The sequence below is a fragment of the Hakea prostrata genome, chromosome 7, assembly GCF_041222555.1.
Source record: "Hakea prostrata isolate BN-2017 chromosome 7, UWA_Hpros_2, whole genome shotgun sequence".
NCBI classification, from domain to species: Eukaryota; Viridiplantae; Streptophyta; class Magnoliopsida; order Proteales; family Proteaceae; genus Hakea; species Hakea prostrata.
The window spans coordinates 6,986,667-7,002,398 of NC_142606.1; the positions used below are offsets into that span (position 1 = coordinate 6,986,667).

Consider the following 15,732-nt stretch of genomic DNA (forward strand, 5'->3'; position numbering starts at 1 on the left):
GGGATTTATTAGTGTAGTTTTCCCTTCTGTATGTAATTTGATTTGTTACATTATTTTTGGTTCAACTGCAGGTTCTTTTTGGCAGCTTATGGCTTTGCAATAATGTGAAATGGGTTCTCTTCTCATCCTAATTACTAGCAATTCAAAGGTATTCCAGATGGACACTAGGTTTACTGTAAGATGAAGCTTTTGCTTCTGGGACTTGCATGGGCACGGAAAATAATTCCATTTAGAGTCTTAGACACCTGGTTGAAGAGTAAGATCACGTCAGCTGTGTTCTCTTCATCATTACTAGCTTCTTATATTATCAGGCAAGTTTGTGTGGTCAACCTACTTAGCTTAACCTTCCAAGATGTCACTTTCGTCTATATTGGACCATAGAAAGAAAATTTCCAACCCCCCAACCCTCAAACACTTCCTTCTCCCCTGGATCAATGGATGGTTAAATATTTTGGTACAAGTAAGAAAAGATTGCTTATAGCATTCAGCATCCTTGGACTTTGGTCTATATGTAACTTATTTTCTATAGATAAATGGTGCTGGGTCTGTAGGCCTACTCATTTCACACTTCTTGGACTAGTATATATTGCTGTTCTTCACTTCTTCCTACCGTATGCCTCTCTCTCTCTCTCTCTCTCTCTTATTCTGTCTTCAGTCAGTCAATCCATCGAACATTGAAGTGTTTTACTTTGTCATCACTTCTTATTCTTTGCTACAAGACACATTTGAGGATTGAGCAGGTCCCTTTCCACTATAGTCTATAGTAGCTGGGACAGTTGTTGTTCCTTACAAGTTCAAGTTTTTTGAGTCATAACCGTGGGAAAATCACGGAAAACGTCATCTTCCCGTTCAGGTAAGAAAGAAAGTCCCTCACCAACAAAGAACAATAAGGTAGCGGGTGCTTGTTTTCTGAATTTTTCAGGAGAGGAAGAAAGAAGGGTGAAGTAATTCGTCCTTCTGTATGATTTGACTTTGAAAGGGTTAGATTAGGTCAAGGATAGAAACATAATTTCATTTTAGATTTTCTATTTCATTTTTGTAATTGAGGATAAACTGATGATCTTCTTTCAACCATTAACAACCAAATAACGGTGTGTAACGTGGAAGGGCTTATTTGTAAGGTTGACAATTTTGGAGGGATCCAACGGGTTTCTTCACTCAAGGAACTCTACCTAATTCAAGTTGGGTTTTTAAATCTACATCTGAACCCAGATGGTGTGTAGTGTAAATTCACCCTTTTTTTGGGCAAAGTCGAATAATGGTTGTGAAAATCGTTAACATATACAGTGCCAAAAAAAAAAGTTGATCATGATTAAAACTTGAAATGAATTTATCAAACACCAACTTATTCTAATAATGTTTTATAAATATTTGTAGAATAAATTTATCAAACATCCATTTCTAAGCAAAGAAAGGTCTTTTAACCCATAAATATTAGAAAATAATTTTGCATAATTAGTAGTAACACATACTAATAATTTGAGATCCAAGTCAAATTGTTCCAGGAACCTAAACCGGATTCAATAAGGTTACTTTGATTAGTGTTAAAACTGAGTGTTTAATTAGAAGAAGGTTTGTTTTGTGAACCACCTCCGGTGGAGGAAAATTTGATCTTAAACACACTGGTAATGCAAGAGGAAAATTCTCAAGAAGACAGATCAAAACATAATTCCATCCCGAAAAAGGGAAAAACAAATCATCCATAAGTTGATAATTTACATTTATAACTATCATTTTGTTCTTCTTTTAGTAAGAATCCAGATAATTCTCTATCTTGATATAAAACAATTGCAGTTTTCTTGGGCTCCCTAGTGGGGACTGCAAACTAACACCTTCACAGATTGCAGTTGGAGAGATATGAGAAGGAGTTTCAGTGAATCTTACAACCAGATACAAATTCTACCCCAAAAAACAGACCGGATACAAAAGAATATTTCCAATCATTCTAATAATTAAAGAAATCCGGGTTGTACCACACAATGATCTAGCAGTCTATCAGAGTTTTGGCGAGATAAGTACCAATGAGAAACCACCCAATAAGGAGAACAGAGAAGGCAGCCAACCCGATTAAGAACGGCCACCCAGCTATCGGCAATCCTAGGCAGAGCACCAGAACAAAGGGAAAGAATGATCTCACAACTGACCAGGCATCTACCCATTGCCCCTTCCATAGTATCAAAACAATGACATTAACCATGTTCCACCCGAGGGATCCACGATAAGCAAGCCTGTTCAAACAGTTTGCAACAAACGAGTGGCTGTTGCAGGTGAAAAGATTGTAGGATTTGTGCTCATATTTATGCATGCTTGATGTCAGTCCATCATCCCAACTGATGGCAGTTCCGTTCTCTGCATGCATGTACCCATTTTTGCACTTGTGGCCAGCCAAGTTAGGGGGAAAACAGCACTGTCCAACATGTCAGGATCAAACCCAAACCAATTCATGGACCAATTAATATCTCTAATCCATCAAAATAATCAATCTTTTTCCCTTCCATAACAGAAGAACTTAAATAGCATTAGAAGAATATAAAATAAAATTGCTAGCAGTTTCTGCCAGTTGAAAACAATGCTTTTGTCAAATAAAATACTATAGGCAATAAGGGAATAACCAAGTTGAAGTGCTAAACAGTTATATATATTTCCAGAGTCAATTAAAAACAAAAAAGAAGAGATATGATCTGTTAGAATAAACACACCTGTGCTCTGTCCAGGCGAAGATATCTGGCTACAGCCCCATATGCAAAGTTGTCCCTGTTAAGTAAATAAGATCCTGCAAAATCGAGAATGGACCCATCTTCCTGGCATATGCCAACATGTCCCATATAAGGTGCCAACCACGAGACTACGGGGAGTGGAGTCCAAACAACACAACATGGAAACTTTGACTTCTTTGGATCAATTTCTTCAAGTGACCATAGCTCATGTGACAAGCTTCTGTAAGAGCTGCCTTCAACAACATTTTCTGTCAGTTCCATTATAGAACTTCTCCCCGGAGAGATCTGGCTCTATACAAACTTGGTCTGTTAAACATGATCACTCCATACTAACATTCCTCAGAACTGACACATTGCTAACCTATTACAGAGTGTATCAAGTTATTCTGCTGTCACTCAAACAGCAGAGCAGAAAGAGTCAATCTGCATATGAGAAGAATAAAACTACCATGAGCATTTCAAAAGAAAACATGGAGAGGCAAAAACAATGGGATTAGCAAAACAAATACTACAAGAACACCCACAGTTCATCAAGTATGTCGAATGGCAATGTGGCTAAAGGTATTCTTTTTTTCTTTTTTTTTTTTATAGAAGCAAGTAACTAAATTTCATATCATAAATTTATCTTCATTCATAGTCCCCAATGGGGTTTTTATAGTTACAATCTTAGTAAATCCTATTCTGAATAGGAAAAGGAAATACAAAACAAATAGAATAGAAAAACCAATCATAAATATTAGGAAACCTAGTCTAACACAAAATATGAAACCAATATAAAGAATAAAAGAAAACAAAAGATATATCTAAATAGGAGTCTACTCCAATTAGGAAACCTCAATCATTCTTCCAACATTATTAACTCTATTAACTATCCTTACCCATCCTTCATAAGCTGAATACCCCATGTCCCTTAAGAGTATTTTAACACAAGGAAATCTATTCCCATCTCAATACATAAAGTAAGTTAGCATTAGCTCTCTCAGAAGTAGGAACCACCTTAACATTGGTAACTAGGAAGAAGAGAGAGGAAAAGCAAAAAAAAGCACCAATCTACCACAACTCCTAAGCCTGCTACAAGCTTCCCTTTGTAAAAGTAAGAAGAAGTCACCCACCTACTGTGGCTCCCAAATCTTGTACTTCTGCATTTCTCTGTTTCTTCTCTCCACCCCCCAACCCAAATCCCAAGCACCACTTTTCTTTAGTTTTTTGTTTTGGGGTGGGGAAGAGGGGGCAAAACAGAGATCTGAAGCACTAATACATCTTCCTTATTTTTTCAGTTTTTTAATCTTTGCAAAACAGAGATCTGACCCAGTTACAACTGGCTTATCTGAAGAAAAATTCACGGATATTCCACATTGACAGTTTGTGCTTTAAGAACTTAATGAAGCTCCAGTTGTGAAAACATGATCCACATGGGATCATCCGTAAATCAATAAAACAGAAATCAGTTACCTAAACAAGATAGAAGTCCCAATGGAAAGGGGGGAAAGGAGCGAGTTGCAAGAAGCAGGGGCCTTGCGGATGAGCGGCAAATCACTGGGATCAAGCCCCTGTGGGGGTGGGGGCAGGGTTTGCAGGGGCCAGCAAGGGCTGGCAATGCCAGTAACAATGCCTTATGTGAATTATAATAGATCCCTACATTATTTATAGATGAGAAAAGGAAACAAATAAGGCATGTTAGATGGAGAGAGCTTATCCTTATCCAAAAATCCACAAAATACATTGAACCTTGACATATGACATACATTAACAAGACTTAAGGTTATCATATGAATGCACAAAGACAAACCTAGGACTAGGAGGCTGTCATACCCATGACTTTAGGAACTAGTAGACAGCATCTTGGGGCTGTTACAAGATTGCCAAGAGAAACATTGGCATCTCTAGCGACTTATTGAGAAACTTTACAGAGAAAGAGAGACAGAGAGAGACAGAGAGAGAGAGCAGCTTCCTAGAACCATGTGAGTACAAACCCTTCAAGTCAGGATCAGTTATTTAATAAAAGGGCCAAAAAAATGGAATTTCATTTCCCAGAGTGCAGAACATGGTACTTACCCTTTTAATTCCAGTTGAACAACAAGAACAGCTAATGTGTGAACAGTTCGAGAGTTTCACAAGCTCACACAGATTTTTTTTTGCCTATGAAACAAAAGGGAGCTGAAGGTTGAATTATACCATTAATGGGAACTCCATTTAGTTCCTAATCACTGGGGAGTTCCACAGAAAGAACATTAAGGAATCAAAATCCATTCATTATATCATACAAGTTACACAAGTTACACAAGTTCATATTTGTTTTTGCTCCCAAAAAGTCTAATGAGTTCTACCAGAGGAACAATACAATAGTCAATTCAGGAGAAGATTTAAATGGTTGGGGAGTTGTATCAAAGAATTTTATAATTCAAAAACAAAGCAAACAAATTGAATATCATTGATAGAACATGGCCAGCCAAGGAATTGAAATCAATATTGAAGGTGGAGTTGGCCTACAAAGAAATGTTTCCAAGTCTTTAGCAAGCTATCATGGCTACAGTCAGTAATTCCAATCACTTCTGTGTAATTAGTCATGCCAAAAGACACTTTTTAACTACTTTTTATTTTGTTAAACTTCTCAAATCAGCAACAACAGTTAATGAAGTGGCACGGAAGGCAGCTATTACTGTAACTAAAATTGTATTATCTAGTAAAGGACCCAATGACTAACGCAAATGCTCAATATGGTTAGGGAGATATTTCTACCTATAAGAAAATCTCGTTGAATATTCTCTACCTATAAGAAAATCTCGTTCAATTTTGAATGTACAACACTTCAAAATTATAGGAGTTGTTATACATATCAGAAACATCATAGAAACTAATATTTTGCCATCCACAAACATGAAATCACCGAAGTCAGATATTCTCCAAACATTAGTCGTCTCCCCTGCCAATGGAACACCACACATACTCCAAACAAGTGGAAGAAAGGAATAGTCCCGACCCATTAACAGAAAGACACCATAGGAGCTTAAAAACCGCGACAAGTAATTTTTCAATCTCTTCTCGCAAACTTTCAACTTTAGTTTCTGCAGAAATTGTGGTGCATTACTACTCATTTAACAAAGTTCAATGGTATTAAACCAAACCCCCCCCCCCCCCCCAGCCCAACCCCAAAGAATTAAAAAAATAATAAATCAATAAATCAATTTAAAAAAGAGAAAAAAAAAAGGGAATGATAATAAGACAAGACTATGATCAACGCAAGAACACACAGCGATTAGAACACCACACTCACTCCGAACAAAAAGAAGAAAAAAAAAAAAAAATTCTCAGCCCATCAACAGAAAGACACCATAGGAACTTAAACCACGACAAGTAATTTTTCCATTCCTTCACGCAAACTTTGGAGTATAGTTTCTGCAGAAATTGTGCCGCATTTTTGGGCATCTTCCTCGCTTCAAAGCTCAAATACTATCAATTTGCTTAAGTTCAATGTTTAATTCAACACCCCCACCAGAAAAAGAAAAAAAGAAGAAAAAAACGACAATAAGCGTCAACGAGATTATGACCATTAAACCAGATATCAAACTGTTCGAACAAGAGGAATTATAGATGGAGAGGGGGGAAATCAACCCAAGAACAGACTAGCGGGGAAATGGAAAAATGAAAAGAGAGAAACACACATTATGGGAGCAACAGCAACACGTTTTGCCCCAAATAAAGAAGTGAAGAAGGCGAATAGCGAAATAAATTCCTGCTCAAACAGGAGAATTCATAGACGCAGAGGAAAATAAAAATTAGAGTAAGAGAGAAGTACATAAGCATCGAAGCTACCTTCGTCCATGCACAGGGGCGATCAAAACAACTCCATTATCAGAAACCCATGACTCTTGAGAAATCCCCAAATGAAACTTGGAGTCGATTAGGGCTTTTGAGGTTGGCTTGAATACTTGATACACTGAATCTGTGCGAAAATTTTCTCTAATTTCTAGAGGGAAAGCTTAAGTCCAAAGAAGAGGAAGGTGCATGAACCTGCCTTCGTCTTTATGTAAATTAATAATTTACAAGGACTCTGTTGGGACTGGCGGGTCCACTTATAGTGACCACTAACCACTTTCAGTATCTGACCGGTTGAACCATAACATGGAATCCGGTTCCCTCTTTCTCTGTGTCTGAAGCACCCCCGACATATTAGACCGGTCTTTCCGGTTCAACCGGAACAAACAGTTTCTTATGCCGTAGTCAAAATTGTCAAAATAACCTGAATTTTGACTTTGAGGCTTGGACAAAGGGGTTGAGCCTCAGCATGTAAGGCGGTCAATCTCGTGCCGGAATCGAATACCGTTACCAAAATTGACTGTATAAAACGGTATCCAACCGCACCGTTTCAAAATTTGGCATGACATGGTACAAAAATAATCGTATTGAATTTGATACGGTAGAGTATTAGTTTCATATACTATGGAGTAGGAAAAAAAAAAAACCACAAAAAAACAAAAAAAAAGGGGTCTCTTTTACTAAAAAAAAAAAAATAGGAGAAGCTTAGCAAGCCCTGCAGTATCTTGAATTTTGATTGAGAAGATAGGAGGCATGGGCACACACCAATGCATAGCGTGAATTGGATGGGTGGTGAGGAAAACTCTTCTGGGCATAGTGCACAATAGTTTGCTCAAAAAAACAAAAAAAATAATAAAAATATTTTGAATTTTCAAATCTATGAGAATGGATTTCTTTGTAGGTTGTTGACCGTATGATGAAACACACTATCTTTGCAATTGCCTATGTCTACGGGACCGGCAGGACAAAATCAGGAGAATGAAAATCTGACTACATGATTTGAGACAACAATTTTATTGGGGATGACTTGCCCCATATCTCTAAGTGTCGATGGTATAGACAAGCATCAAATTCGAGTGTCAAAGTATCTTGAATTTTGATTGAGAAGATAGGGGGCATAGGTATTCAATTTGGTTTATCAGATACAACATTCTTGGGCACTGAGAGAATAACCTTGCCTGGTTGAGCCTTAAATCACCATATTCAAGATATATTGAAAATTGGTTTCAAATTTTTAGTGGCATTGTGATATAGTAATTTAGGGAAGTTGCTAATTAGCTTTGAGTAAAGTGCTAGAAATTTATCAAGTCCGTTTTCATGTTAGAAATGGATCATCAGTTTTCTTGTAGATATGTGACATGTCTCAACATCAAGATATATTGAAAATTGGTTTCAAATTTTTAATGGCATTGTGAGATGGTAATTTAGGGAAGTTGCTAATTAGCTTTGAGTAAAGTGCTATAAATTTATCAAGTCCATTTTCATGTTAGAAAATGGATCATCAATTTTCTTGTAGATATGTGACATGTCTCAACATTACATCAAATGGTTGAAATCCATTTATAAGTCATATTAAAGAATTGATCATTAATATCATTGTCAGAAATGGATTTGATATGAGTTCGTGAAAAGCTTGGGTAATCTTGAACCGGGAAAAAAGAAGAAGGTTTGGGTAATCCATAGCTGTTGAGGAGGGCAAGAACCGAGTTTGCTTTTGCGTTCGAATTAATATTGATATTGATATTTTGGGATGCTTTAAGAACAAATTATCGGGTTAACCCACATCTAGTTATGAGGTAATCAATCTAATTTGAAGGAGAGTTTGTTCTATGTCATTTGAATTAAATTTAGGGGATGAAGTTCGAAGTGGAAGAAATTTATTGACAAATGACCTTACCACTTCAAATTAAGAAGTTTCTTCTTGGGTGGGGTGTGTGGGGTTGGGAAACACCTAGTTTCTACCTTGCCGAAGATGATTGTGGAGACGGCATGATCCATCATACAATCAAAGACCCAGGAAGAGATTTATTCTAGTAGATTTGAAAACCCGGAGATGGGTTTTTCTCACGGGATAGTAAAATAAAATAAAAAGATTAATTTACGCTTATCCATACGTTTTGATTTACAGCTGTTGGATTCATTGACGTACATTTGACAAAATCATAAGCATTGTTTGCAGCTGCAATTGCAAATAAAAATCTCATAAATTGCTAATGCAGGGTTACTTGAGTGACAAGATATATACTCATCAGTGGAAAGGTCATGGGTTCGATTCTTGAGTACGGCATTTCATTTCCAGTATTAAAAAAAGTACCAGTATAAAAGAAAGAGCAAATTGCACTGGCACCCCAAAATGGAAGCTTTAAATGGACTAATGTGTTTAATGAATGGGGTGTTTGTGTTTTTTAAACATAAAATGGGGTGTCAGTGCTTTAAAGTCTCAATTTTGGGGTGCAGTGCAATTTGCTCTAAAAAAAAAAGAAAATCTCATTAACTATTTCCATTTTCGAAACCCTCCTCCGTTAGCTGTTTTTCTCCTAGCCGTTGGAAGGGATCAAAATATGGCTTAATGGTTTCGTGCAAGTTTTAATTGGGTTTACAGCCAATCGGATTTTCTGTTTCTAAGTTTGAATTCAAGTCAGTTTGAATTCAAGTCGATCGATCTTTTCTGAATGAAGAATCACGAGATCTCAGAATTTCCATTAAATTCAGAAGACCCTGACTCAGAGGTAGAATTCACACGAGCAGGTTGGGCTGGGTGGAATTGACTGATCGAGAAATTTTTAGCGAATAGATGGAACAGTCAACATCAGCCTTGATGGATTCGGAGAAGAATCAATTGTCTTCAAGAACTTCGATTTATGCGCTTCCTGATGATTTATTAGTTAATATTATGTGTTGCTTGGAGCATGATGAACTAATGCCGGTTTTTCTTGTTTCGAAAAGAATGAAGAATGCTGCAGTGATTGCGAGAAAATGTTTCTTCAATTACAGGACACCAAAGAGACCCATACCGTGCATTACTAGGTTAAGAAGGTTTCGATCAAGTAGAAATAGGTTTGTGAAACTCCATTACTACTGATTTGTTCATCGGAATTTTGATTCAACAATGTTGGTCTGTTTTTAGTTTATCTGTTTAGTAAGTTTAGGATTTCTTTTTTATCATCTGGGTCTTCTGGCTTTTTTTTGTAATTCATCCAGTCATATTTCTGTTCAAAGGCCCTATGAAAAACTTAAAGCTGTGCTCTGGTTGCCTGATTTTAAATCAGGAAACAGTTCCAGCTGACTGTAGAATCCCCTGAATGGGCAGGATGAGTTAAATATTGTGATTCAAAACTGTTGGAATCATAACCGCTCAATCGAATTCACATATACTTTTTTAAGCACACTGACTGTGGTGGGTGAGTCTCCTTGTGGGGATTTTTTGCATTCACAATGTTTCGATACCGAAAACTTGTTTAAGCTGACCAAGCTGCTTACCACTAGGACCAATCACCGTTGGTTTATCATTTTTTTTATCGAAAAGAAAACTATATTACTAAAAAGAGTTTATTGTGAAGTACAGTTCTTCTCACTAATAAAAACAGTACTGTTGCTATTAATATTTGCAGTCCATAATGCTAAATTAGTAAAATTAGAGAGAAGTGAAGGGAATTTGAAGCTACAAAAAGTTGTTCCATCATAGTTTGTCAAAATACTGATCAACTGTGTTGCCAAATGCATCGGCCAAGCATGTTGACATGGTTTGGGTAGCAAATCAAAGATCATTTCCAAGTTACACCAAATTTCGTATGGTCTCGTGCCCATAGATGATGCTATAGATAGTCCCACTTGAATTGCCCTTAACAATGCCTTCATGCTGCGTTGCCTTCGATTTTTCCTGTGGTTTGATAATAAAAGCTTCCATTTTACTTGATCTTGATCAATTGGTTTCTTACTTGATCTTGAATGCCTCGACTTCCAGCAAGAATATACTTGGGTTTCTATTGAAATTATATAAGTAAAAATTAAAATAAAAATAAAAATGCATGGGATATTAAGTTCTTTAATGATGAAAAACCTATCCTTACCTAGCCTTCAAATGAAAAAAAAAAGAAAAAAGAAAAGAAGCTACAATGGTAAAATCAGAATAACAGGCAATCAAGGTCAATGAGAATACCCAAAGGACCAGGCATTTAAAATTGTCAATTCTTAAGATCAAACAATTTGATAAAAGTTCACCTGAACAGAAGTTGAAAACTATGTAATCCAGTATTTAGCTCTCTGTCAATAAATCTCAAGTTCTCATTACAATGGGTTGGATTGAACAATGAAGGCAATCTCTTTATTTCTCTTGATGCTACTGAGACCAATATCATGCAAACCGATGAGCTTTAGTGCCTAATTTTTTTTAATCATAGCGTAGGGCACTGTGAAGCGTGAGATGTGGGAGGTGACCGGCACCATCAAAACCAGTGTTGTTTTTAGTTTCTTGCTATAATTCTTATTCAAGTAACTCAGATATTAGTCCAAATTGAATTCTATTAGTATTTCTACCGTTCGATATGCGGGTTCCTAATTTTTTTAATTATGGTTCTTGTTTATTGGAGAACCTTGATGATTCCAATGTTCATTTCAAGAAGAGTCTCTAGTGACCTATGAATATCTTGTGATGTGATCCAGTCCAACAACAACGATGATTCTCTGGAGAACTTCCAGGGTCCAAGTTGACCTACAACAAGAGCACAACAAGAGCTAGGGCTAACAGACTTCAAGAAACCTTGCATGGATTGACAAAAAAATATTTGCATCGATGGGAGAAGATGAAGAAGGCATGGGCATTAGTCAAGCTTGCCTAGTTATTTGCTGCAAGTTATTTAATATTGTGCCCAACATTGTTATTTTGGGGTCAACTCTTGTGTTTTAATGTTCTCTTGGTGTATGTTTATTAGTATCGGGCTTACAACACATTTTAAATAGTTTTAGTGGTTTTTAATTGAGCGCGATGAAATTCTCTTAAGAGGGGCCTAAGGCTTTTGTCTTGTAGTTATGAATAAGATCATTTCATCATGTAGAAGACAATTTTTGAGTGATAATATATTACAAAACTGGTTATACAAAACTGGTTAAGCTGGAATTTTCCTTTGAGTTCTTCTTTGGACTCTATTGAACTTATCAAGGTTATCTTTACTTGTGGCGTTCATATCTTTATATTTTTGGTTCGCTTTGCTATTAAAACATTAGTTTATGTTTCATCCACTGTTATCTTGTTTTTGTGTTTGTATTTCAAATGTTGGGTCAAGAATCCTCTTAGGTTTCTATTGTTTTGGTCCAATTTAGTTTCAGGGCTCTACAAGACTTCGTTTCTTGGGGTTTCCACATCGTCTTGAAGAGGCAAATGAAGAGGGTTTCACCATCTTTACTCAAAAGTTACCTCACATATAATTAATTATTTTTTAGGGCACTAATCAATCATTTGTAAAGAGGGACAACTATCTCTAACCATGCATCCAACCATTTTTCAGAGGTGCAAATATAATAGTTTGTAAAGTTTTAAGGATGTACATGTATGTATATAATAATAATAATAATAATAATAATAATAATAATAATAATAATAATAATAATAATAAGATTTACATACTAAGATTTAAAAGAGTTGTGGGGTGTTTGTAATCATTGATTCTAATTTTTGGAGGATTTTTAGTTTCATCCTTAAGTTATCTTCTAAAGTTAGTATCATTACTTGAGTTACTCAAGTGATTAGTCAAACCCTCTATTACCTGTAAGTTTCGATTAGTTTTTATTTATTTATTTTTAATATAATTTTTACATTTTAAGTTTAAAAATATTGCTCTTGAGTCATATTTCTCAATTTGATGAAGATTTACAATTAAGAAAGAAAAAAGTTATACACGGTGGAGGACTGATGAAGAAATAGAGTCAAGGGTAGGGTTTTTCATCGTATTTTTGACTTTTGGAAAAACTTAAGTTGTTATATTTTCACTTAAATGTGATTTTCTAATAGTAAGAACTGTACATTTTAGGTATAAAAATATTGCTCGTTGTTATATATTCACTTAATTGTGATTTTCTAAGTAATTTAGGACATGGTGGTGAAAATTTCTCACTATTTTTTTTAAATCAATAAAAATACAAATTTTGAATCAACTCGTCAAAATATGAAAACAAACCAGAACTAAATTTTTTTCCTACTTTTTTGGTAAACAACCAGAACTCCGACTGATTGACAACGATTCCTTGATTGTTGACTCATTATTGGCTAGGTTTCTAGTAACAAGTCGGACAAAATACCAGGAACTCGGACGAGTAAAGTCGGTTTTATGGCCAAACGCCTTAAAACGTAATGTTTCACAGAACGGGCTTTCTTCTCTCGTTCCCAAACCCCAGAGCGTCGCCCCCTGGCTGGAGAAGCCCGGATGCGATTTTTGCATCTCTATTACCCTCTGTGCGTCTCTGTATAATCTTCTCCATTGTCGGTTTCGTTGAGATCTAACAAATTTTACTTTTGCAGTGTTGAATAACGAAGAAGTGATCCTTTCTTTATGTTCTTTATTCGTTGTTCTGTGTGACACCAGCTGTTTGTGGTAATGTCTCAATGATGTAATACCAAAATTGATAATTTTCCTGGAAGCTGGTACCTCTTGTTTTCGTGCTCATGGCATTGAAGCAGAAGCTTGTGATCCTTTCCTTATTCGTTGTTCTATGTGACACCAGCTGTTTGTGGTAATGTCTCAATGATGTAATACCCAAAATTGATAATTTTCGTGGAAACTGGTATCTCTTGTTTTCGTGCTCATGGCATTGAAGCAGAAGCTTTTGTATCATTTGCTGGAGAGTTTCAGTGGTTGCCGATTTTACAGCTCCAGAATGAACTGGGACGAGCTGCGACCTTTTATTCTTGAAAGAATCAAGCGCAGAAACTATCCGGTTCGAGCCATGATTCCCGTTGCCTATGATGTTGTTAAGGCCAGAGCTCTTCTAATAGAAGGTGTTTCTGCCCTTATCAGATTCATCCCAATCAAGGCTTGCAAGTGAGTTCCACAGCCTTATTTATTTACTTAGTTTTTCTTTCTCCCCAGAACTCCTAAGAATGGAAAATTTTACTTCCCCTGATTATATGTAGCGGTTAAATAATTGAAGCACCATAGCCTGGGATTTCTTTGAACTGGTTAATAGTTTGCAAATAGATGGGGATGTTTGGCTGCTGCAACCCTGTTCAACTATGCTGTAAAGTTGGGTGAGTCATGATTGATGTCGTTAATAATCTCCATTGACGTTTGCTTGTATGTGTGTGTCTAGTTACATCAGGAAAGTGATAATAATAACCCAAACAGAACCACCACAGCCCATTTAGATTGTTGCATGACAGAGCTAGAAACTAGAAGTTGTGACTGAGAACTAAATTTGAGCTTACTTGAGACCTGATTTATTGTCACAAGAAGCAACTATCCTAAGAATTCAATATCAAACGATGGAGTTTAGTGTTAATGGTTAGTTCAATTGTTATATTTGTCTAGATGACCGGTGATAGCATAGAACTCGTCTGGCAAATTCAGATTATACTATTGGAAAGCAAAATATTTCTTGGAAACCTTTGATGTCTTGAAAATAATCATCAGATTTTAAACAATGCAAACTCAATTTACCCAAAGCTACCTAGTCCTGCTTCAGAGATAAACTGAATATGAAGAAGAAATCTACATGTTCAGTATAAAAAATGAAAATGCACATGCCATCTCAGATTTTGGTGACACTAACCTTCCATTGAAGATAGCAAAAAACCAATCTAAGTTTCACATGTTAACTTCTTTCTCTAGATTATGTTTTTGTTATGTTGTGCTCAATCATGATATCTGAAACAGAAAATACAAATAATTGTTCCAGGTGCTTAATAATCTGTTGTTTCTGTTCTTACTTGATTCAATTAATCTTCGCAGGTTTTGCCCAGAATTATTTATCGGAGATAATGGTCATTTAATTCAGACTTGCCATGGTCCTAGGCGGCGTGCCAAGAACCAGGAGCATACTTGGATTACTGGTACCTTGAATGATATTCTAGTTCCTGTTGAGAGCTTCCATCTTCAGGGTGTGTCTCAAGATGCCATCAAACATGACCAAAGATTTGATATTGATCATTTTCCAGCGATTCTAGAGCTATGTTGTCACGCTGGTGCCAATGTGTATGATGAATCCCTGTACAACCACAGCTCGACACCAGATTATACAAAAAATGATACTGTGTTTTTAGAGTCTTTGTCACGGCATGAGCTAACCTTGGTTGCAAGGTTAACTTTGGAGGCATGGGAGAGGCTTAGAGCAGGGGTTGAAAAATTATTGTTGGTTTATCCAGCAAAGGTTTGCAAATGCTGTTCAGAAGTACATATTGGACCCTCTAGTCACAAGATACGGCGGCTTCATGGAGTGTTCAAGTATGAGGGTCGGCAGGGTACCCATCTATGGAAGAAGGCCAAAGTAGACGATTTGGTGCCTCCCAAGGTCATTTGGAGGCAGAGGTCTCAGGATCCCCCGGTGCTTCTGGATACGGGAAGAGATTTTTATGGGTGTGCTCCGGCTGTTATTGAGCTGTGCCTGCAAGCTGGGGCTAGTGTACCTGCCAAATACTTCTGTATGATGAAGACACAAGGTTTACCACCACCCCCTCATGAGCATAGTACATAAAAGAGCCCAATTGGGATTTTGTCCTCTTAAATTCTTTATCAAGGTGTTGTTGAAGCAATTCAGTAAGAACTTAATAGATTGATCTCGAATGGGTGTGCTAGATTCAAACTACCTCAATTGATAGCAACATGTACATTAAATTTCCTACTGCTACTGTAATCAGCTCCTTTGGCTGCACCTGGTTTGCTTCATCTAGTTTCAAGGATCCTTGATTTTGCAATTTGTTTTCTTCATGTATACGCATTAACTCAGTGTACTTTTATGTGAAAAGCACCTCGAACCAAAGCTGGTTTCTTCTAATGAAAGAGTTTTTTTTTTTTGGTCTAACTTCTAATGTAAGAGTGGAGTGAAAGTGAAAGTGTGAAACTATTTATAGTCGGTTCTATTTACATTTATACCCCTGGTTGGTTTTGGCTTTCCCTCGTAATGTAGAATGTTGCATCAAACCACAATCAAGCCGTTTTATGCTATACATTAAAATTGAACCAGTTAATACACAGTAGATTTTATTCCGATT

General features: G+C 36.5%; 2 protein-coding genes across 2 annotated transcripts; one reads left to right on the forward strand and one right to left on the reverse strand.

The window, feature by feature from the left end:
* Positions 1 to 1,665: 1,665 nt before the first annotated feature.
* On the reverse strand, positions 1,666 to 6,709 carry RTE1 (protein REVERSION-TO-ETHYLENE SENSITIVITY-like protein (DUF778)). Its single transcript, XM_089163677.1, has 3 exons — positions 6,531 to 6,709; positions 2,700 to 3,140; positions 1,666 to 2,407 (listed from the first exon to the last, which is right to left on the reverse strand). Exons 2-3 carry the CDS (start codon positions 2,976 to 2,978, stop codon positions 1,985 to 1,987), a joined length of 702 nt encoding a protein of 233 aa, XP_089019803.1. The 5' UTR covers positions 2,979 to 3,140; positions 6,531 to 6,709; the 3' UTR covers positions 1,666 to 1,984.
* Positions 6,710 to 12,704: 5,995 nt separating this feature from the next.
* On the forward strand, positions 12,705 to 15,637 carry LOC149009329 (APO protein 4, mitochondrial-like). The gene is made up of 2 exons (XM_089162320.1): positions 12,705 to 13,567; positions 14,474 to 15,637. Exons 1-2 carry the CDS (start codon positions 13,332 to 13,334, stop codon positions 15,213 to 15,215), a joined length of 978 nt encoding a protein of 325 aa, XP_089018446.1. The 5' UTR covers positions 12,705 to 13,331; the 3' UTR covers positions 15,216 to 15,637.
* Positions 15,638 to 15,732: the final 95 nt, after the last annotated feature.

Excerpts from the sequence above, each read along its gene's own strand:
- RTE1 (XM_089163677.1), bottom strand. The coding sequence starts at position 2,978 with ATGGAACTGACAGAAAATGTTGTTGAAGGCAGCTCTTACAGAAGCTTG. Across the intron at positions 2,408-2,699 it reads TTCGCCTGGACAGAGCACAG|TGCTGTTTTCCCCCTAACTT; the intron begins GTGTGTTTATTC and ends CATGTTGGACAG.
- LOC149009329 (XM_089162320.1), top strand. The coding sequence starts at position 13,332 with ATGGCATTGAAGCAGAAGCTTTTGTATCATTTGCTGGAGAGTTTCAGT. Across the intron at positions 13,568-14,473 it reads ATCCCAATCAAGGCTTGCAA|GTTTTGCCCAGAATTATTTA; the intron begins GTGAGTTCCACA and ends TAATCTTCGCAG.